Source organism: Cricetulus griseus (assembly GCF_003668045.3).
Source record: "Cricetulus griseus strain 17A/GY chromosome 1 unlocalized genomic scaffold, alternate assembly CriGri-PICRH-1.0 chr1_0, whole genome shotgun sequence".
In the NCBI taxonomy this organism is placed as follows: Eukaryota; Metazoa; Chordata; class Mammalia; order Rodentia; family Cricetidae; genus Cricetulus; species Cricetulus griseus.
The window spans coordinates 173,471,093-173,493,705 of NW_023276806.1; the positions used below are offsets into that span (position 1 = coordinate 173,471,093).

The window sequence follows — 22,613 nt, forward strand, 5'->3', positions numbered from 1 at the left end:
TTTTCAAGTAGCCTTATCTTAGGCTTTATCAATATTCAACTTCATATTCTCCAAATAATCAGTCTCCCATGGTTGGATATATAACCTTTTACTCAGATTTGTGTGTGTTCACAAGCACGTATGTATGGTATATGCATGTGTTTGTGTGTACCCTTGCACATGGTGGTCAGAGGTTGACATCCACTGTCTTCTTGGCTCATTCACCGTAGTTTTGGATAATGTCTCTCAGTAAACTTGAAACTCACTGACTTAGCTTGGGCAGCTGTTCCGCCAGCACCCCATCATTTGTGTGGGTTCTGAGGGACTGCACTCAGTCTTCACACTCTGTGAGCACTTCACTGACTTGAGCCATCTTCTCGCCCCTTCATAACTGTTGAATTTCTACCGCATCCATCAGTTTGTTGTGATCTGTATTCCCTGCATGCTGAGGATCGGATGGGCTTTGTCCATCATGCCTTCTGTGTCTGATAGGTGGCTCTCAGTAAATATTTGCAGTTGTCCAGCATGTGCCTAACTAAGGTCTGTGTCATTGTCTATAGTTACATATGTTAAATTCTTTGTTTTAGAAAATTCCAGAGGAATTTAATGTATTTAATTTAATACAAGAAATGAGGACACAAAGGCACTCAGCAGTACAAACAAAGGTATACTTTTTTTTCTGTTATAAGTTATGTTTTCATAAATGTTTCCACTGGTGCTTCTCATTGTCTCCTGTTTATCATTATTCTTTCTACTAGGAGCAATATGAACTTGTCCACAGAGCTATTGCCCAACTATTTGAAAAACAGCTACAATTGTATGAACTTCACGGAGCACAGAAAATCGCTGATAGTGTGAGTGTTCTTCACTTCTAGCCTTGCAGGCTTACTCTTCACCAAGGTGTAGCATTTGTGATCTTGTGCTGTAGCTTTGTGAGAATGTCCGTGACAAAAGTTATTTTTATCTAACCTACGCTTTATTAACTTACTCATCTTTTACTCTGTTGTGATAGAGATTTAGTAACTCAAACTCAATAAGTAAAATGTAGAAAATATCTTATGTCAAAGGCAATATTCATTATTGTTTCAAGTATAAGCTACATTTTTAAAAACTTAACTGCATTATTCTCCCTTTACTTTCACCCACAACTAAATAATTATGTTGGGTCTGCTTGAATCTTGTTTTGGTGCGGTAGTATAATATTTTGTACTTATGTACATTATGTACATTTTTATGTTACGGGGCAATCTTGCTATGTAACCCAGGCTGTTTGAGGTTCTCTTGCCTCAGCCTCCTTGAGTGTTGGGATTATAGACGTACATCACCATGCCAATGTATTACACATTCTTTTAAAAAGCAGAGTTACAAGGCCACTAGTAAGTCCCTTTTGGTCATGTTGTAATTCATTATTATTTTAGTTTAAATGATCTTACTGAGTCTTCAATTTTTAAAAACTTATTATTAAGGGGTATGTGTATTTGCGTGTGCAGACCATGATCTAGGGTTAGGGATACACACCACAGCTTGTGCATAGAGGTCATAGACAAACTTTGTGTGTTCAGTTCTCTCATGTATCAATCAAGGAAAATTGGTTTTCCTGTAATTTTAGTGAAACCGTGTTTTCCCCTTGACAGAATGAAATTACCACTGGAAATATGGTCAGCTCCATTGATAGTGAAAAGCAAGATTCTCCTCCTCCAAAGCCACCAAGGACTCGGAGGTACTGTGTCATAGGACATTTTCTCTAAAAGGATTCCTTTACTTTACTGCCCTAACTAAAATCACAGATTCTGAACATTTCTTTTAACAGGTTATTTCATTAGGATATAGCACATTTGCAATTATTTGTTACTGGTATGCTAAAGTTTTGTTTGATTTTATATAAAATGTCAGTAGTACATTGTACCAGAATACAAAGTTTGGTGTTAAAATAGGAAGTATTTCCTTTTCTTTTCTTTAAAGGAGTTTTCCATAAGTTAGAGGAACTAGTCCGAAGTTCTTATTTCAGGAAGGTGCCCCAGATGCCTGTCTTGGCCAAGGTCTACTGAAGGTTCATTACATGACTGAGACCAACAGGTTTAAGCATCAGATCTCCAGAATCTGGGTATAACTTAAAGGAAAAAAGGACAGCTTGGACCTGTGGTGTAGAGCCATGGAGGAGGAAGGAAGCTAGGGCTTCCTGTGTGGGAGACAAACATCTAGCACTAAGCCACACACCCACCCCGAGAGAAAGAACATTTTATATGGCAAAAAACAAAAAAAATAGCATGAATGTGTGCTCCAACAGAGTGCTGCCTGGGAAAATGCCACACCTGTGTGTAAAACTAACAGCAATTTGTGGAATTCAAACAAGACGCCATGGTTGGTTCATGCCAATGCATTTAGAACTATCTCATTCGGGAAGCCCACAAACAGCAAAGAGTGTGTTGGAACACATGCACTTAGCAACTTGAGAAAAGCAAGTATTCAATTAGATGATGCTGGATATAAGACCAGCATTTAAGAGGATTGCTGCAAACAATAACCTGAGCTAAAGAATAATAGGTGGGCTTAGTTAGTTAGTTAGTTAGTTAGTTAGTTAGTTATGCATTTAAGATTTATTCATTTGATTTTATGTGTATAAGTATTTTACCTGCATGAATGTATATGTATGCAGGTAAATCTCTATATATGTTTGTATGTAAGAAGGGTGCATTGGAATCCCTGGAACTGAAGTGAAAAGTGGTTGTAAGCCACCATGTGAGTTCTGGGAATCAAACCTTGGTTCTCTGAAAAAGCAATGGTATTCTTAGTCATTGGGCCAGCTCACCTGCCTCAAGTTTTTAACTTTTTAAAAGACAACTGCATTAAATTCAAGTCAGTTATCTTAAAGAGGTTTATGCATAGCATAGCAAACACAGAAACTAGAATTTGAAGTAGAGGTTTATTATTTTTACTGACCAAAAAAATTAAAAGTTTATTGGTTGGAAAAATTATGTCATTTAGCTGCTTTCTTTCTTTTGGGGGGTTTTTGTTTTGTTTCGTTTTTTTTCAAGACAGGCTTTCACTGTGCAGTCCTGGCTATCCTGGAATTTTCTCTGTCAACCACCCTGGCTTCAAACTCAGAGATCCACCTGCCTCCCTCCTGAGTGCTGGTTTTAAAGGCACCACCACCTCCTGGCTTCACTTAGCTTTTAAAATAATATTTAAGGTGCTTTTTAAAAAATTTGCCACAATTTTCAAAACCCCAGAATACAGCTTTCTAAAACTTGACAGTATGATAAAGTGCTTCTGGATTTACTAAGAGACAGCTGTCCAGGGGAAGCTGGGGGAGATGATGAGGTAACTAGCCTGTGTAAAGTCATTGCCAGGGTTAACCAGGCCTGTGCTGCAGCACTTGTAAGGGAAAGGGAGAAAGATACAAGTTCAAGGTCAGGGCTGTTGGACGACCCAGTGTATAAGTCACTCAGCGTCAGGGGACTCTGGTGACCTGAGTTCAGTTGCCATGGCAGGAGAAAGTCAACTCATGCAGGCTGTCTTCTGACTGCCACTGTGGTGCATGCACACCTGCATATTCACGCCCACTGTGGTACATGCACACCTGCATATTCACGCCCACTGTGGTGCATGCACACCTGCGTATTCACACCCACTGTGATGCATACACACCTGCATATTCACACCCATGGTGATGCATGCACACCTGTGTATTCACACCCACTGTGGTGCATGCACACCTGCATATTCATGCCCACTGTGGTGCATGCACACCTGTGTATTCACACCCACTGTGATGCATGCACACCTGTGTATTCGCATCCCCTGTGGTGCATGCACACCTGCATATTCACACCCACTGTGGTGCATGCACACCTGCATATTCACGCCCACTGTGGTGCATGCACACCTGCATATTCACACCCACTGTGGTGCATGCACACCTGCATATTCACACCCACTGTGGTGCATGCACACCTGCATATTCACACCCACTGTGGTGCATGCACACCTGCATATTCACATCCCCTGTGGTGCATTCACACCTGCATATTCACACCCACTGTGATGCATGCACACCTGTGTATTCACATTCCCCGCACAGCTACAGCTTGCTCTTCACAAGACTGTATTGAACTAGAAACATACAAAAATTTGTTTCTACTAGTTGCAAAAAGCAAAGTTACAGGGGCTGGATGGGGAGATGCTTAGTAATTAAAGTGTTTGCCAAAGCAAGCATGAGAATGTGAGTTTGGTTCCCTGGTACCTATGTCAAAGTTTGGAATGGTGGCGTGTGCATTAATCCTACCAATAAAAGGAAGGAGAGATAGAGACAGGCAGATCCCAGAAGCTCAGTGTCCAAACAATCTAGCCAAAAAGGGAGGCTCCAGGTTCAGTGAGAAAGCCTGTCTCAAAACAAGGCAGGATATGATAGGTAACTTGATTTGACCTCTGGCTGTCACGTGAGCATAAATAGACAACTGTATCCACACATAGATATTACCAATTCATGGGTTTGAATAGACCACTGATGAGCAGATACAGTTAAGAATGTATTTAGTGAGGCATGGTGGAATACAACTTTAATTCTACCACTTGGGATAGGAGGCAAAAGGTAGGTGGATCTCTTCAGTTTGAGGCCAGCCTGGTTTACAGAGGTAGTTCCAGGACATCCAGGGCTGTTACACAGAATAACACACACACACACACACACACACACACACACGCGCGCGCGCGCGCACGCACGCGCGCACGCGCGCGCGCACGCACGCACGCACGCACGCACACATGCATGCAGAATATTTTTTGAATGAATGAGAAATGGTCCAGTAGTGAAAAGCACTTGGTGTTCTTGCAGAGGTCCTGGGTCCAGTTCCAGGGCGTGCAGTAATGCTTCTGAACTCTGAAGCTCTTACTCACATGTGCTCCATATAGATACATGCAGACACCCATAAAGTATTTCTCCTCAGAATGTATATGCTTATACAAAACCATTTACCATCTTGATTTTTATAGACCAGACACCAAGTAAAGCTTTGAGTGGTTAAATGAGTTAAATATAAAAAATTCAGACTGAAAACAAAATGGGGCGTGACAGAGGGGGAGAGTAATAAAAGAGACTACTGAAAATGGGGGTTCAGGTAAAAACCTGGTGCAAGAGGATCTCCCAGGAATCTACAAGGGTGACCCCAGCTAAGTAGATTTGTAGCCTGACCTAGCCATCTGTGACCAGATTGGTGCTTGGCCCAAATGTCATCAGAGAGGCTTCATCCAGCAACTGATGGAAACAGATGCAGACCCATGGCCAAACATTAGGCAGAGTTTGGAATCCTGCAGAAGAGAGGGAAGGAGGATTGTAGGAGCCAGAGAAGCCAAGGACACCTTAAGAAATCTCACAGAATCAACTAATATGGACTTGTAGGAGCTCAAAGAGACTGAACTGACACCCAGGGAGCCTGTATGGGTCTGGTCTGCCCAGGCACTCTGCATACTGTTAGAGTTGTGTAGCTTGGTCTGTTGCGGACTCCCAACAATGACATCAGGGACTGTCACTGACTCTTACTGGCTTTTAGGACACTGCTCCTCATTCTGCATTGCCTTGCCCAGCCTTAATACATGGGGTGATACTTAGTCTTACTGCAACTTGATATGCCATGCTTTGTTGATACTGTCCTTTTCTAACCTGAAACCCTCCCCGCACTCCCCCCCCCCCGGTTGGGAGAAGAGGAGGGAGGGGAAACTGCAGCCAGGATATAAAATAAATAAATTTTGGGGAGAAGAAAATACAATATACTTGTCAAACTTATAGCCATAGATATAACCGAAGGGATTAAAAAAGAAAAAAAAAAAAAAAAGACTGACCGGGTGTTAATGGCACATGCCCTTAATTCCAGGCAGATCTCTGTGAGTTCAAGACCAGCTTGGTCTACAAGAGCTAGTTCCAGGACAGCCTCCAAAGACACAGAGAAACCCTGCCTGGAGAAAAAATAAAGTTTAGAGCACAATCTAACTGAGCTAGATTCACCACTTAAAATGCAAAGTTTTTGTTACTGATTGCAGGTTGGCATGCTTAGGGTCATATGCTTGTTCATAAAGTAGCTCTCTAACTTTGTGCCTTCTGTGTTGTCTCCCACTGCATTGTTTCCTTTCACTGTTAAAAACATCTTTGTGTCTCAGATATAATTTTTAAAGTTATTGGTAGAGGTCAGAAAAGATATAGCATGGGTAAAAGCAGCTTTCTCAATTCTGAGATGTAAGTAGTATAGAAGGCACCATGTTTTTAGTTGAAAAAAATAAGTAACTATGGCTAGATAGATGGCTCAGCAGGTAAGGTCCCAAGTTGAATTCCTCACCACCACCTGTGACTCTAGCTCCGGGGGAACCAATGTCCTCCTCTGTCCTCCTTGGACTTACATACTCAAACACACAGACACAGTATTTTTTTTAACATGTATGAGTGTTTAAACTTCTTTTACACCTGTCTACACTGTGTGTGCCTGGTGCCCATAGAGGCTGGAAAAGAGTATCAACCGTTTCGGACTAGAGTTACAAACATTTATAGGCTCCCATGTGGGTGTGGGAAATTGACCTGTGTTATGCTTCCAGTTTTTATTATTTTCTTCATTAATATATTACCTTTTAGCAAAGGGGGAGGAGTTGATGTGTTCTGTTTGCTGGTGAGGATTGTACCCAGATTCTCTTGCATGCTCGACCCTCACTGCAGTTAAGCTATACTTAATCAGAATCATAAAGCTATAGAGAACAATTCTTTTTGTTAGAAGTTAGTACCTCTGAAGGTACAAGTATATTAGTCCTCTAGAAGCTCACATCTCTTGAGTAAGGTGGTACACACCTGTAATCACGGCTTTTGCGGGGCAGAGGCAGCAGGTACCTTTAAAGCCAGACTAGGTTATGTACTGAGACTCTGGCTGAAAAGGCAACATAACTTTAAAACAAAAGTTTGCCTTATGTACAGAGCTGAGAGACTGTAGCACACAGACGTGAAAGTTTGCGTAGGAAGAGTAAGATGGGCTGGGAACCATGCAAGTCTGAGACACAGGGGATGGGGCGGCCACACTGTCTGAAGAGGAGGACTTCGGTGTTGATGCCTCCCTGGTGTGCATGGCCTGACAGGACACACAGGGATCTGCTGGAAAGTTAAAAGAACTGATTGCCAAGAACTAAGCCATTAAAATCCCAAGACTTAACGGGAAAACAAGAAGTTCTAGAATGAAAGAAAACATGGTGTCATAAGTGTGAATAATACTAATGGTCGTAGATTTCTCTAAACAAAATAAAAAATATTGGGAAGGTAGAATAGGAGATAATTCCAAAGTAGGAAGTATAGCGTTTAAAACAGAAAGATTAAGAAGTAATAGCAGTGTCAACATCTTAAAATATTAAGGTGTATCTTAAAAGTAGCTGTAAATTTTTTTTCTTTTTCCCAATATGTACTCCTGACTGTCCTGGAACTTGCTATATTTGAGACCAGGCTGGCCTCAAACTCAGAGAGATCCATCTACCTCTGTTTCCAAGTGCTGAGACTAAAGGTGTGTGCTACCACCTCTCAGCCCTGTGGAAAAATTTTAGAGTAGGTACCTCTGGTTAATACAGACTAGAAGAGGGAACTACTTTTTTTCATTAAAGCCATATGACTTTAAAATAATAAATCTGGGCTGGAGAGATGGCTCAGAGGTTAAGAGCACTGACTGCTCTTCCAGAGGTTCTGAGTTCAATTCCCAGCAACCACATGGTGGCTCACAACCATCTATCAAGGTCTGGTGCCCTCTTCTGTCCTGCAGGCATACTTTCAGGCAGAATACTGTATATATATAATAAATAAATAAATCTTTAAAAAAAAGAATAAATCTGTGTTACCTTTATAAATGCAGATTTGTCTTAGTCTTACAAATCAGAACTTTATAACCATATTGTAATGGATTTTAATGTAATAGTTTTTGCTACAAAATTATCATTTGTCAACTTACTTTTAAAATGTTAAACATTGTTTAAATCAGTTTGTTGTTTTCCAGTTGCCTTGTAGAAGGGGATGCCAAGGAAGAAATACTGCAGCCACCAGAACCTCACCCGGTTCCTCCCATCTTGACGCCGTCTCCCCCTTCAGCCTTTCCAACCGTTACTACTGTGTGGCAGGACAGTGACAGGTACCACCCAAAGCCAGTGTTGCACATGGTCTCATCAGAACAGCATTCAACAGACCTCAACAGAAATTACAGTAAACCATCAGATGTTACAGAGAAAAATGAATCAACTGTTGAACACATAGATAAAAAATTAGAGCGAAATTTAAGTTTTGAGATTAAGAAAGTCCCTCTCCAAGAAGGACCCAAAAGTTTTGATGGGAACACACTCTTGAATAGAGCACATGCAATTAAAATTAAATCTGCTTCATCGTCTGTGGTTGACAAAACCTCCAGGCCACAGGAGTTAAATTTAGGTGATATAAAAGTTGATGTTCCTCAGAATTCTTGTGTGGACTGCGGTGCGGCACATTCAGACAGAGCCCCAGATTCTTCAGAAGAATCTCCAAACTCACACACACTGTCACGGCCAGACCGCTTGCCTCTTGATAAGAAAGGACACGTGACATGGTCATTTCATGGACCTGAAAATGCTACCCCTGTATCTGACTCATCTGAAGGCAAATCACCAGATAACCATTCTCAGCCTGTAAAAACTGTGAGTTCAACAGCAAGCTCTACAACAGAAGTGGAGGCTCGTGAGCTCGTGGATCCCCATAACAGCTCCCCTGTGTCGGGAGCATTGCTCAGCTTTACCAACCCTCTTCACTCTGATGATTCAGATGCAGATGAAGGGGATTCAGATGGTGCTGTGACCAAGAGCAAAACTAGCATTTCAACAGCAAGTGCCACTGTTTCTGCTGCCAGGAGTGCCGAAAGCGCTTCCACTAGGAAAGTGTTGCCAATGTCCATTGCTAGACAGGATTTGGGAGGAACGCTACATTCGGGTGCTGAAAAAGGTACTGTGGTCTGACTCTCGCTCTGTTGTCTGCCCATCTCTGTTCTACACAGTTTAGCTCTGTCCAAGCATTATGATATCACACCATACTGGAACCTACAGCAAAATTTAGGTGTAGTTTAGATAACATTTTTTAAATATTATTTATTTTTATTTCATGTACATTGGTACTTTTGCCTGCATGTATGTCTGTATGAGGCTGTCAGATCCCTTGGAACCGGAGTTACAGACAGCTATGAGCTGCCATGTGGGTGCTGGGGATTGAACCTGGCTCCTCTGGAAGGGCAGCCGTGCTGTTAACCACTGAACCATCTCCCCGGCCCCTTAGCTAAACATTTTTTAATAAACTTATATTTACTGCAACCATGATTTCATCACTGTGTCAGTGGGAGCTGTGTTTTCCACAGTATTCCTATGAGTACTAAAAGATTGCTTTGGTCTTGTTTTGTATAACTTAGTGCTTTGTATAAGTCAGATTTAGCTGACTAAATCAACTAGAAGATTAAAATAATTTCAAGTATCGGTGACACAAATACTGTAGAACACTTGCTTCGCCATCAGTTTCCCCCATGCTTCTTGTAAATACTTAATAGTTCTTTTTCCTATCTTTAGCCCACAACAGACTGGGCCTCAGCTGACTAGGAGCTGTTTGATACCTTCAGCCCTGAGAAGTGTGTGCACACACACTGCTACCAGCTCTGTGCCTAAGGACCCTGCCTTAAGCTGCCATGTCCTTATTTATGGAACTCGGCAGCATCCTCCTGCCCCCACCTCCCCTGCACAGGGATTCTAGTTTGCATCACCTTGGCTGCTGTATAGTATTGTTCTTGAAATCTTCATGGCACCTTCCCTTTTCCCTTTTTTTTTTTTTTTTTTGAGATAAGGGCCTGGAGCTTCATCTTTCTGTTTCAGTCCCTGTGTTCTGAGAGATCTGAAAGTACATTACCACAGGGCAGTTCACCACTATCTGTAGCTCCAGTTCCTGGGGACCCAGTACCCTCACACAGACATGCATGTGGGCAAAACACCAGTGGACATAAAATAAGTAAATAAAAAAAAAAAAAAAAAAAAAAACGAGTAGAGGTTTGTTTTGTTTAGTTTTGTTGGTTTTTTCGAGAGAGGGTTTCTCTGTTTAGCAGTCCTGGCTGTCCTGAAACTATCTCTGTAGACAAGGCTGGCCTCAAACTCACAGAGATCCCCCTGCCTCTGACTCTCGAGTGCTGAGATTAAAGGCATGCACCACCATTGGGCAAATTGAGTTATTTTTAGTTGTTCCTAATCATTTACCTTATAGATTGTATCATGAATTATTTACTTTATAGTTGATTAATACTTAATTTGTTACTTGCTTTGTAAAACAATTGACACAAAAATTAGGAAATTTTGTACTAGAATTTGTTAGTGAATTAACCCAATAGTTTTGTATTGATAACCAAAAATAGTATTTGTATAAATTACTGCCTGACAAAATCTTTTGCTGTGAATTCTTTTCTTCCTTTCTTTCCATGTACCCAGGGCCTATGCATGCCAAACATACACTAGGAATTTTGACTTGAGTCTTGCCTCAGGCCTGAAAATTTTTTCAGTTTTGGCTAGAGTGGGCCCCACATACTGTGTGATGTGCGAGAACTTTTGTAAAATAGCGATGTCTCTAGTTGTATAACTCTTGGAGGTCGAGGAGAGGGCTACTGGGAATTAGACGTGGGTCTCTTACATGCTGGGCAAATGCTCTAGCCTGAAGCTTTAGCCCCAGTCATGATTATGTAATTTCTACAGAAAGTGTGTAGCGTATGAAAGGTTATCTAGAGATGCAAGGAGAAGCATGCAGTTGAAAAGCAAGGCCTGCAGTTAGACAGCAGAACCCTTGACAAGTGATGATCCTCAAGAAAGAACCTGCTAAATGCTTAGCAATGTGCAGAACTTAGTGCCAGTGCCACATGTCCTTCCGTGAAGTAGCCGTCTCCTTACTGTGGTAGTTGTGGTGAGTGGACAAGGAGAGACAGTGCTTGGTGGCTTTCCACTTCCCTCTGCCACTCTGCCATTCTAGGTAGCTATAGCAAGTATTGGATTGGAGCTCTGGACTGAGTCTATACTTCATGTGCATGTCACCAGCTAAATGAACATAAGAAGGGCGGGCCACCCTCAATGCTTGTTGAAAATTTACTTGATTTTCAGTTTGTTTTCAATGTTTATGGCTATCAAATATGGTAAAACAAGAGAATATCCTGGCAGACTATTCGTTTTCAAAGAAAATCAGGACAAAGCCTGGACAGAATAATAGAGGGTCCTCAGCATAGTTTGTCTGTCCTGCCTAGACTGAGACACACGCACAACTGTCTGCTCCTGTTTCCTTTCTTTACCTAGAGCAGGAATTCCAAGACCTAACATACCACTTTATCCTGCATTGTAAGGCTAACCTATGGACTTGCTGAATGTGTCGTCTTTTATAAGGGCTAATTTGGTTTCTACTGGCGTAAAAACCTTAAAATGACTTTAGTTTATTTCCTTGATGTAGAGTCAGATGACACTGTTCACAGTACTTGGGGTAGTACATAAATGGTTACTAAACTATTAGTAGCTATACTATACCTATTAGAAGAATAACGTGTTCTTCAAATTTTAGTTTAGTTGCTTGAAATGGGACTCAAGTACATAATTTTTAAATGAGTGAAGATTGTGAGGTGAATTGGACAGACTACTTGATGTCCTAGAATTCATTAGAGTTAAACAACTGAATCATTTAGGAAACACTGGTTTTAATCAAAACATCAGCAGGAAACCCAGCAAGCCAGTGGTTTCTTTACTGAATGAAGACTTTCACCCTTGTGGTCCAAAGTAATGTCTTCAGTTTCAGCAAGTTAGGGGAGGCATTTGCTTTGTACAGTAGCAATGGAGTTTGTTCCTTCGTTGCTCATTAAAAAGTCTTTGGTTTTTTTCGAGACAGGGTTTCTCTGTGAAACAGTCCTGGCTGTCCCAGAACTCACTCTGTAGACCAGGCTGGCCTCAAATTCACAGAGATCAGCCTGCTTCTGCCTCCTGAGTCCTGGGGTTAAAAGCATGCATCACCATTACCTGACTGCTCAGTAACTCTTCTGTTCTTAACTCTTCTCCATCATGAATGAAATGGTAATGGTGCTTGTAACTAATTCTTTGGTAATTGGCAGGGATTTTTATTTTTATTTTTGAGCTATCAAGAAAGTTGTTTCAATGGCATTTTACTATTTTTTTTTTTACTATTTTTAAATGTCTGAATTTTGTGCTTACTTTAGATGTTGATGTTAGTGAAGAGTCACCTCCTCCCCTACCTGAACGAACTCCTGAATCTTTCGTATTAGCAAGTGAGCACAGTGAGTATTTCTTCTACATTGCTGATTTTTATCTAGCAGCGTTATACTGAGCAATTAGAATCAAAATGTAAGTTTTAGTTGATACTGACAGCTTTTTATTACTCACTTGAAAAACTCCTTAAGTCGTGTTGTTTTCCCTTCCTGAGATTGCTAAATGGTTGCATTTATAGTAGTCACTGGAAACTACCAAAATTAAATTAAATGCAGTTATAAATGTGTTTTCATTTGGTGTCTTTTCATTCATGAATGAATTTCACTTTTTAGTATATGTAAATTAACATTCAAGTTGGGTTGTGGATGGGCATGTTTATGAGAATGTTTCTAAAATGTATAGGATGTGTTTTGTATTGACTCTCAAGGATTAAAGGTAGAATTTTAATGTATTGAGATTTCATTTCCTCAGGTACACCTGTGAGATCTGAGTGGAGTGAACTTGCATGTCAGGAGTGGTCTGGACAAATAGAGTCTGAAGTGAGTCTCTTGGGGACTGGGGTGGCTCAGAGTTAGCAGCTTCTGCCACTGATGTAGCTTACAGTCCTAGAGCTTGTTACCCTGGCTTGCTAACGCAGCTCCCCCATTGCTATTGTTGGCCTTGTTTCCTATCTAGTGTTTATTACTGTATCTATTTACATCCCTCCGCTCCTCCATTCCCATTCAGAAAAGGGCAGACCTCCCATGGGCGCATTGGGTGGCGTTGCCCAGAATTAACGCAAGGGGAGGGGCTTAGTCTTACTACAACTTGTTATGCCATGCTTTGTTGATATCCATCCATAGTTGATCGTTTTTGATGAGCATTGCTTAGTTTTTTTTGTTTTGTTACTTTTTGAGACAGGGTCTTGTATAGCTAGACTGTCCTCAAACTTATCCTGTGTCCAAGGATGCCTTCGAACCCCTAGCTCTCCTGCCTCTACCTCCTCACTCTGAGGATCATATGTATTATACCCATGCACCACCACATCATGCTGTATGCCAAGATTTCTGATTAAAAGTTGATGTAAAATGCAAGATATAGCTTTTTTTTAAGCTATGATATATTTTAAAAAGAACTCCCTGGCTTTCATAAGACCCTCTCTTCAGACTATTATTTGGTCAAAGGCTTTTGAAAAATTTATAAATTAGGCCATGTCTCAAATCATTTTGGAGGTATGAACAGGACTTAGTTTTGGGGGATTCTACTACTATACTAGATTTTGTCTCCTTGTCTTACACACCACCCTAGGTTTGTTTTATATTCAGGAAACACTTGGTAGTGGTGACTTGTACTCAGGGATACCACAGTTTGATAAAACACAGTAGATGGTTGGTAGGCTACAGCTGTGTGTTCCTCTGTGCATTAGTTCTTAACAAGACCGGGAGGGAGGTCTGCGGGTGTTTGTTTTGTTTTCATGCAGACTCTTCCCTTTCTAGTATATATCAGTATAGTAAGAGCTGCTGAGGTGGCTTAGTGGGTCAGAGCAGTTGCTGTTCAAGCATGAGGATCTAAGTTCCAACCCCAGAACCCTTGTGAAAATCTAGGTATGCCCTCAAACTCCTATAACCCCAGCACCCGGTACTGTAAGGCAAAGAGACAGGATAAGCACTGGTGTCCCCTGACTGCTAGCCCAGATCTAGACTCAGTGAGAGAACATAGGGCAGAGAACGGTAGAGCAGGGTACCCAGTATCATCCATCCTGTCAGCTCTTCTCTACACATGAAAGGTGCACATACCATGCACACATGGACATCAACACACAAAGGGAAATTTTTTAAATAAATCATAACAATATTTCGAGCATAATGAAACATAATTGCCTTCTTTTTCTTGGTTGAAAATCAAGATATGCCAGGCGTTGGTGGTGCACACCTTTAATCCCAGCGCTTGGGAGGCAGAGGCAGGTGGATCTCTGTGAGTTCGGGGCCAGCCTGGTCTCCAGAGCGAGTGCCAGGATAGGCCTCAAAGCTACACAGAGAAACCCTGTCTCAGAAAAAAAAAAAAAATCAAGATACAAGCCAAGCATGACAGTGCATGCCTAGTACCTAGCACTTTGAGAGATGAAGGAAAGAAGGGCAGGGTTTAAGGACACCTTTGCAGGAATAGTGAGTTTGAAGCCAGCCTGGGCTATGTGAGATTCTCTTTCAAAAATGAATGAATAAAATAACAAAGGGACAGATTTTTTTTTGATACACCTAAATTTCTTAGAGTAGATGTCTGTAATTGATTAAATATTCTATTTATTATACATAAGATGAACTTATTGCAATGCTATTTAAATGTCTCTGCAGGACTTGATAACCTCTGGAAATGAAAAATATGGTAAGTTACTAGATTAATTTTTTTCCTTTTTAATAATATACTTTATAAATTGATTTCTGTAAAATAGCACACATGTTTCATGCTGGGTTATTTCTATGTATGGAGGTCTTTAGGATAACTTCTTGAGGAAATACAGTTCTGTGGTATAATTTAAGCTGGCTACACCCACAGATGTTATTGATCTGACTTGGAAAGTCATGGAGACATTTAGTACCGGAAGTTATAGGTTTATGGGAAATGGGTTGCTTTTTTTTTGTTTATTAAAAATATCCAGAAGCTGGGTAATAACTGTGGTTGAGCATGTAGTTAACAGATCTAAGATCTAGATTTACTCTCTAGCACCAAAATTAACAAGTTACTTAGAAGTTCACTTCTGTTTGAGTAAATGCTCCAGATTGACCTGACAGATGGAAATGTGTCCATAAAAAAACAATTGAGTGTTCTTGTTTCTTTGAAAATAAATCATTAGTTATACCATCGAATTGAGAAATTGTTTGATTGAGGGTTTCTCAGTGGGTCCCTAGTGTGCATGAAGTCCTAATTCCCCAGCCCCTCACACATCAGGCATGGTGCTACATACCTCCACTCCCCAAGCTTGGAAGGCAGAAGCAGGAGATCCAGAGTCAATGCCAGCCTGTACTACACAAAATTATGTTTCAAAAGGGAGTGGGGCAAACAATTGGATTTCTGCCATAGTAAAATAGATGAAGTTGTTACTATAGTTACCTGTCTTAGAAAATGGCTTGAAGGCTTAATTAAGTTAAACAACATATAACAAATGTTCCTGACACATGGTGACCTCAAATGATATTGCTGTTGCTTGCTATAGTACAACTGCTACTATACTTGGACTTTGATGTCCTGATGTCCTAAAATCTGTTCATTCCCTTCTGAAATACCTACAGTTGGGCTCTTGCTGTTATCTGCTCCTTCCATACGCTCCAGGTAGCACCCTATCCTCCCCCCCCTCCCCCCCCCCCCCGGTTTTGTAAACCTTGGCTTGTAAAACTGAGTCCTGCTCCTCTACAACCTTCACATGATTAAGAAATCAAGGTCGCATCACCTTTCTCCTTAGAAGAGGGCCCTGGGGACCTTATCAGCACTAGTTTCCATTGTGTCTGTGTGTTATCTTGTTATAAGTTTGCCACACTACTAAGATGATTGTGCGTGTCAGCAGGTGGAAGGCTGGAAGCCCCAGATCAAGTCCTACTCTTGGTAGGACTTTGTGTGCCCTTGAGCTGAACTGTTTTTGTGTATTTTAGGGCTGGTAAGATGGCTCAGAGAGTAAAGGCATTTGCTGCCAAGCCTAATACCCTGTGTTTAATCCTAGGACCCACATAGTAGAAGGAGAGACCAACTCCTGAAAATTGTCCTCTGGCCTCCACACATACGATGTGGCTTTTGCATTCTCATAAATAATAGATGTAAATGGTTTAAAAGAAAACCAAATAGGGTGTGATGATGCAAGCCTGAAATTGTAGCACTTAGGAAGGAGGCAGGAGGTGCAGGAGTTAGACTCCAGCCTGGGGACAGAGCAAGACTCTGTTAGCAAAATGGGAGTTGGAGATGGTGGGCAGAGAAGACTGTGACAGACCTTGGGTCTGTCAACTCTTCTCTAGGCTGCGAGCTAAGGACTGACAGCTGGGAAACCAGCATAGGACCCATCCAGACCCCAAAACATGGGTGTCACTTTGGAGGTCTGGTTAATCTATGAGGGCTCTGGTAGTGCGTCAGTATTTATCCCTAGTACACAAATGGACTTTGGGAGCCCTCTCCACATAGAGGGATGCTCTCTCAGCCTAGGCACATGGGGGAGGGCCTAGGCCCTGCTCCAAATGACTTGACAAACTTTAAAGATCCCCATGGAAGGCCTCACCCTCCCTGGGAGCAGAAAGGGGATGAGATAGAGGGTTAGTGGTGGGCAGGGGAGGAGGGAAAGGAGAGGGAACTGAGATTGACATGTAAAAATGGGATTGTTTCTAATTTAAATTTAAAAATGAGAGAGAGAGGAAAAGAAACTTGTTTGACTATAAGTACTTGAGGAAAGAATAGCATGCTGTGATCCAGATTGACAGAATGAGGTAAATGCACAAGACCTTCATTGCAGACTCCTGGGCTGTCAGACACCTGCAATCCTAGCACTCAGGAGACTGATGGCTGCCGAAGCCTCAGAGCAGTCTTCTCTATGTAATGAGACTCTCAAGTCACATAACAAGTACCTAGCACGTTCCTCGGGCCCAGTCTCCTTGTATTTGTCATCAGAGCCTCCAGAAATGACATGACAGCCAGGAGGTGAAACTGCTCCTTTATCCTGTACCCTTCTTCCAGCAGAGTATTGGGACTATGTTCTACCTTAAAAGGTGGTGATTAATACAGACTTGTTTTTGTTTTAGATGCAGGAGGTATCCACATAGAGACATGTACAGACTGTCCACCTACTTTCAGTGACAAGAAAAATCAAGTAACAGAAAGTCTAACAGAAGCCACGGATATTGGTAATTTACTTCATAATTTTAATAGGCAGCCATAGTGGCACTTTTTTAATGCTTGTATGTGACATTGAGACACAGGCAAATGGATATCCGTGAGTTCAAGGCCAGTCTGGTATACATAATGAGTTTCAGGCAAGCCACCATGCAGGCATTAGCTTGACCTCTCCACGTTCAATGATGTCCTCAGCAGTGGAGCCCCTCTGCCAGTTTTCACCTGGGTTGTCTGGGGAGCTCCACGGGACCCCCTCAGCTAACAACTCAACCAAATGTAACCCAGTTTCACCACTGGAAACCTTGCCTGGCTACAAAAGATGTCCAGTTAGGACTCATATCCACCATCACTAGAAGTCCCCACCAGGGTCGTCACCATCATCATAAATTCCAGGGTAGTTTCCAATGCACAAGGTTTCCACACCACTCCCCAATACCCCCAATTCCAGCCATCACTCTCCACGCTCTCTCTCCTCCTCCCTAACCTGATCCCTCCTGCCCAGAGTCCACAATCTCTGTTCCCCTTCCCAGGGTGATCCACCGGTCCTCTCTAGACCCTCCTCTTGACATCTCTGGGTCTACAAATTGTAGCTTGATTGTCATTTACATAATGGCTAATATAAGTGAGTGCATACCATGTATGTCTTTCTGGGTCTCGGTTACCTCACTTAGGATGATTTTTTTCTAGTTTCATCTATTTGCCTGCAAATTTCATGGTGTCATTTTTTTTTTTTTTTTTTTTTTTTTTTTGGCAGCTGAGTAACTGTATAATGTGGCCCTTCTGGCTTTTAGGGTCTCCGTTGAGAAGTGGAGTGTGATTTTGATAGATCTGTCTTTATATGTTACTTGGCCTTTATCCCTTGAAGCTTATTAAAAGCTTACTAAATCCTTTCTCTGCTCTGTATGTTTAGTGTTTTGGTTTTGTTTTGTGTTTTTGATTGATTGTTTTGAGACGAGGTTTCTCTGTGTAGCTGTTTTGTCTGTCATGGAACTTGCTCTGTAGACAGGCTGGTTTCGAACTCACAGAGATCCGCCTGCTTCTGCCTCCTGAGTGCCAGGATTAAAGGTGTGAGCCACCACCGCCTGGCACAGTGTTTGATTATTATTTAACAAAAGGAATTTTTTCCTGACCCAATCCATTTGGTGTAATCTTTTTGATATTCTGTGTGCTTCTTTTTGTTGTTTTAATGATATTTTTATTGTATGTACATTAGTGGTTTTGCCTACATGCAAGTCTATGTGAGTGTCAGATCCTTCAGAAATGGAATTACAGACAGTTGTGAGCTGCTGTGTGGGTGCTGGGAATTGAAACTTGGTCCTTTGGAAGAGCAGCCAGTGCTCTTAACCACTGAGCCATCTCTCCAGCCCTTTACTTCTTGTACCTTCATAGGCATTTAATGATTTTGTTGAAAATATTTTCTTGGCCTTTGAGAAGGGTTTCTTCTCTTTCCTGTATTCCTATTGTTCTTAGGTTTGGTTTTTTCATAGTATCCCAGATTGCCTGGATGCTTTGTGTTAGGAATATTTTTAGATTTAACATTTCCTTTAGCTGATGTACCCATTTCTTCTATCGTATCTTCGATGCCTGAGATTCTTCCATCTCTTGTATTCTGTTGGTGAAGCTTCCTTTCCTCTCTAGTTGCTGTTCACATTCCTAAATTTTTCATTTCTAGAATTCCCTCGGTTTGTGTTTTCTTTATTGCTTCTGTTTCCATTTTTAGGTCTTGAACAGTTTTATTCATTTCCTCCAATTGTTTGTTTGTGTCCTGTTTTCCTCTAAGGTATTTATTCATTTCTTCTTTGAAGACCTTTATTGTTTTCATATACTTGGTTTTAAGGTCTTTTTCTTGTTCTTCAGCTATGTTGGAACATTCAGAGGCTGCTGTTACAGGGTAGCTGGGCTCTAGTGGAGACATACTGTTCTGGCTGTTAGTGATTGTGTTCCTACACTACTGGTAGATGAGTGTTTGGGTTTGAGATGATTGTAGATCTAGGTCTTAATTTCTGGGTTTGTCTTTGTTGGGTGGGTGTTTTGTTCCTTGGTTTCTGTTTCCTCTCCAGATTTTCAGAGAGTGTGTTGCCTGTTCTACTTGCCTGCTCAGGTGGTGTCTTCATGGGGAATGCTCGCTGGTATTGGAGGCTGTGAAAGGGGAGGCCTGGGGAAAGCACTCTGGGATCCACAGGAGGCATGGACAGAGGGAGGGGGCTATAGCTGGTGTTCTGTTGCAGCACTAGCAGACAGAGTGGGGAAGGTCCATGGACAGCCTACCTGTTCTTCTGGAAGACATGGCCTGTGATTAAGCCTTAGGGTGTCTGCTTGAGTTGGGGTCTGAGACACAGTAGATTGGGGATTGTCTGTGGGATCCACAGGAAACCCTGGACAGGGTGGAGGGGAGACTGCAGCTGGTCTTCTGTTGCAGCACTAGAGGCAGCCCTGAGAATTGGGTTTGGAGAAACAGAGGTATAGATGCATTCTTAATAGTTTTAAAGTATTTTTAATGTTAACCTTTTTTGGCTATAGGTTTTGGCAATCGCTGTGGAAAACCTAAAGGACCAAGAGATCCACCTTCAGAATGGACATGATTCAGGGAGTTAAAAGACACTTTAAATTATACTGGACAATTCAAGTGCCACTGAAAGCCAGATTTATAGGACTCCGTCTTTCAAATGTGGGACTGACAGCAGTGTAGATTGTTACCTTAATAAGATTTTGCTGGGGCCATCTACCTGCCTTATACTACACTTAGGAAAAAGTATTACATACTGTTTATTTTGTAACTTCAAGTATTATTGCCTTAATGTCTCTTAACCCTGTTACAAGCTGCTTGTAGATCTGTTAATATAGTAATACTTTTATGATAAATTGAGTTAAAGGACTACTCTTTTGCTGTTTTATCATGTATGCATTATTTTGTATATGTACAGGGCAAGTAGGTATATAATTTGATAAAGTTGAAGTTATAAAATATTATTAACAAGATGTAAGAATTTCTGCATGGTCTAAGTCTTTGTGTACCTTATTTGTAAATTATTTGCCCTGAAGTTTTAGAAAACAGTTTCTGAATTTTAAAATTGCTGGGTTCATGCACCCAGCACTGCAGGTTATCAGAGATCAAAGATTGTAACAATAATGCATTTTGTAAATTGTAAGCAAGAAGTTATTTTTATATTATTACTGTCTAATTGTTCGTCCTGATGGTTCTTGTTTTCATCTAGCCACAGAGATTCAGTAAGTGCCTTGGAACAATATTGAATTCTCTTAGCTTGTGTGTGTTACTTTAAAATTTGAACTCAATTGGGATTAGAAGACTATCAGAATATATGTATGTTTCAGGGTATTTGACCTGTTATTAAAAAAAGTTTTACAGTGCTACATCTTGTACTGCTTCTTTATTCTAAAGAAAAGGATTCACTTTTTTGTTTGTTTTTTCGAGACAGGGTTTCTCTGTAGACCAGGCTGGCCTCGAACTCACAGAGATCCGCCTGCCTCTTCCTCCTGAGTGCTGGGATTAAAGGAGTATGCCATCAACACCCGGCCCAAGATTTACTATTTTTAATTATGTATACATATGGAGCTGTGTACATGTGAGTGCTAGTGCCCACAGAGTCCAGGGGCATCCGGTATTACAGGAGATAGTGAGCTGTTCAACATGGTTGCTGGAAACTGAACTTGGGTCCTCTGGAAGAGCAGTATGCAGTCTTAGCTGCTGAGCCATCACTCAGCCCCTCATTCTTATCTTTTAAGTCATCAATTGAGGATGGGGTTTAATCAGTTATGGAATGGGAGGCCTAGGAATGATGCTGCATAGCTGTAGACAGGTAGTAGGGAAACTAGGGAAGAGGGTTGTGTGATCGCTTGAGCCCACAAGTTTCAAGACAACTTGGGCAACGTAATGAGGTTCGGTCTTAAAAGGGGTAAAAATGAGAGTAGACAGTGCCTTCTGAGAAAACCATGGCTTACACCCATTCTCCACACTCATCCTTGAACAGCACCAGGCGTCCAACTCTTCCTGTCCAGTGATGAGAGCTCAAGCTCTGTCCATAAACACAGAGACTGAACTTCAGTCTTGGGAATTGGAATAGGACACTGAGTGTTTTCCTGTGCTTAAAAAGGATACAGAAGCGGACGTTGGTGGCTCACGCCTTTAATCCCAGCAGTGACAGGCGGATCTCTGTGAGTTCGAGGCCAGCCTGGTCTACAGAGCTAGTGCCAGGATAGGCTCCAAAGCTACCAGAGAAACCCTGTCTCGAAAAACCAAAAAAAAAGGCATGAAGTGACTTACTTTGTGTTAGCATTTGCTGTTTCTGCTTTAATTATTTGTTGTGGGTTTTGTTAAGTGGGTTTTTAACTTTGGAGCCGGTATCTCATGTATCTCACACTGGTTCAACCTTGTTGTGTAGCCAGATTGGGTCTGTCTTTGCTGCTGATCATCCTGCCTCAGCCTCCCAATGCTGCCATGATGGAGATGCCTCTCCTGGCTGTATGTTGATTTGTTAGTGTAAGAAAAGTTTTAATGTATCTTAGCCATTAGAAAATGGTAGTCCATGCCAGCCTATGATGGCACACACCTTTAGTCCCAATACTTGGGAGACAGAGGCAGGCAGATTTCTGTGAGCACCAGGCCAGCCTGTTCTACAAAGTGATTTCCAGGACAGCTGTAGCTGTTACACAGAGAAACTGTATTTTGAAAACCAAAAAAGAAAGTCTAGTAGATACTCAACAATTACAAGATACAGATGTAAATACTTTTAGGTAATCTCAGTGCTGAGGCTATGCTGGCAAGATATTTTCTAAAAACCCTTAAACTGATGTGGTGCGTAGCTGAAAAAATAACTTCAGGGGCTAAAGAGATAGTTGAGTCAATAAAGTGCTTGTTACCCAAACACAAGGACCTGAGTTCAGATCTCTGTCACTCAACATAAAAAGATAGATACAAGCCAGACCTGGTGCTATACACATTTAATCCCAGCACTTGGGATGCAGAGGCAGGCAGATCTCCTGAGTTTGAGGCCAGCCTGGTCTCAAGGCAACCAGGTATTCACTTCTAATCCAGTATTAGGAGGTGGAAAGTGGGGGATTCCTGGGAATTTCTGGTTTGGCATTCTAGCTGATTATTTCAGGTCACATAAAATAAATCCATTTAAACCTTCTAAAACACGGGGGAGGGTTGGCAAGATGGCTCAGAGGGCAAAGTGCTTACCATGCCACCCTGATGGTCTGAATTTACATATGCCAGACCCAGTAGCATTAGGTATCCAGTCCTAGCAAACCTACAGGAAATGAGGACAAATACACGCTCCAGAAGTGTGCAGGCCAGCTAGCTGGCTGTATCCAATGGTGCTGCAAACAGACTGCTCTCTGACTCCACGCAGTTGCTGTGGTCACACAAACACCTGCACAAAAACTAATGTGGAGAGCAATTGAGAAAGACATCCAGTATTGACCAGTAACCTTAACACATGTATCTGCACATGTGTGAAACATAAAAATCATTTTAGCCTCTTCACAAGTGATGACTTGTATAAAGCTGGCAT

At 41.6% G+C, this 22,613-nt stretch overlaps 1 protein-coding gene across 3 annotated transcripts in view; it reads left to right on the forward strand.

The window, feature by feature from the left end:
• The window catches only part of Ptpn12 (protein tyrosine phosphatase non-receptor type 12), a 73,868-nt gene extending 53,417 nt beyond the window's left edge, over nt 1–20,451 (forward strand). For 2 of the 3 annotated variants that reach the window (XM_027393452.2, XM_027393453.2), the window contains 9 exons: nt 567–644; nt 738–833; nt 1,614–1,699; nt 7,989–8,956; nt 12,225–12,302; nt 12,706–12,773; nt 14,565–14,595; nt 16,989–17,090; nt 19,600–20,451. In XM_027393452.2, coding sequence (XP_027249253.1) covers nt 567–644; nt 738–833; nt 1,614–1,699; nt 7,989–8,956; nt 12,225–12,302; nt 12,706–12,773; nt 14,565–14,595; nt 16,989–17,090; nt 19,600–19,661 — 1,569 coding nt within the window. In that variant the 3' untranslated portion in view covers nt 19,662–20,451. The remainder of the gene's footprint in view (nt 1–566; nt 645–737; nt 834–1,613; nt 1,700–7,988; nt 8,957–12,224; nt 12,303–12,705; nt 12,774–14,564; nt 14,596–16,988; nt 17,091–19,599) is intronic. The other variant, XM_035450594.1, reaches the window with a different exon arrangement.
• Nucleotides 20,452–22,613: the final 2,162 nt, after the last annotated feature.